The sequence below is a fragment of the Eimeria mitis genome, genomic scaffold (genome assembly GCF_000499745.2).
Source record: "Eimeria mitis Houghton genomic scaffold, Emh_scaff1705, whole genome shotgun sequence".
Classification (NCBI taxonomy): Eukaryota; Apicomplexa; class Conoidasida; order Eucoccidiorida; family Eimeriidae; genus Eimeria; species Eimeria mitis.
In genome coordinates, this window is record NW_013570021.1 from 7207 (window position 1) to 8113 (window position 907).

General features: G+C 53.8%; 1 protein-coding gene across 1 annotated transcript in view; it reads right to left on the bottom strand.

Moving 5' to 3' along the window:
• Window positions 1–688: 688 nt before the first annotated feature.
• The window catches only part of EMH_0042180 (uncharacterized protein), a gene marked incomplete at both ends in the record, with an annotated part of 3009 nt that continues 2790 nt past the window's right edge, over window positions 689–907 (bottom strand). The window contains one exon of the mRNA XM_013495709.1: window positions 689–905. Coding sequence (XP_013351163.1) covers window positions 689–905 — 217 coding nt within the window. The remainder of the gene's footprint in view (window positions 906–907) is intronic.

A 907-nucleotide genomic window follows, 5' to 3' on the forward strand; every position in this document is an offset into this window, starting at 1 on the left:
TCTCGGGTGTATCCTCAGCTCCTCTGTTGCTGTCTTCAGCGCCTCCTCATACTCCTGCGTAGCACACAAACTATCAACTACCCCAGCAGCAGCAGCAGCAGCAGCAGCAGCAACAGCAGCAGCAGCAGCAGGAGCAGCAAACGCAGCAGCATTAGCAGCAAGAACAAAAGCAGCAGTAGCAGCAGCAACACAAGCAGCAGCAGCAGATCGTTAGCGTGCTGCAGCAGCGCCAGGTCTCGTGCCACCTCAAGAGCAGCAGCAGCATTTATCTGTCTCCTTTTTTATTTATTTATCTGTCTCCTTTTATTTATTTATTTGTCTCCTTTTTATTTATTTATTTGTCTCCTTTTGTGTCTCTCACTCAGTTTGTGTTTTATTTGTTTATTATGTGGTGCTGCTGCTGCTGCTGCTTTGAAGGCATTTACAGCATCGCGGGGCCGGTGCAGCAGCAGCAGCAGCTCTCCTGCTTTTGCTGCTGTGCTGCTGCTGAGTTGCTGCTGCTGCTGCAGCAGCAAACGACGCAGGCTTCTTACAGCAGCAGCAGGGTCCTGCAGCTGCTGCCTGTACACCTCAGCTGCTGCCATTGCTGCTGCTGCACTGCAGCACGAGCCCACAGGCACGCGCCGCAGCAGCAGCAAAGCTGCATGCGGGTCCCCTGTGTCTGCTGCATGCGCAGCAGCAGCAACAATTATCTTCCCTCTAGCCCAGTCACTGAAGCTCCTGCTGCTTCTGCTGCTGCTGCTGCTGCTGCTGTTGCTGCTGCTGCTGCTGCTGCTGCTGCTGTCGCTGATGGTGATGCATTCAGTGCATTGAAACTCCTCAGCAGCAGCAAGTAGTATATCTTTTGCTTTTTCTGTTTGCTGCAGCCGCCTGTGCTGCTGCTGCAGCAGCAGCAGCGCCTCAAGCC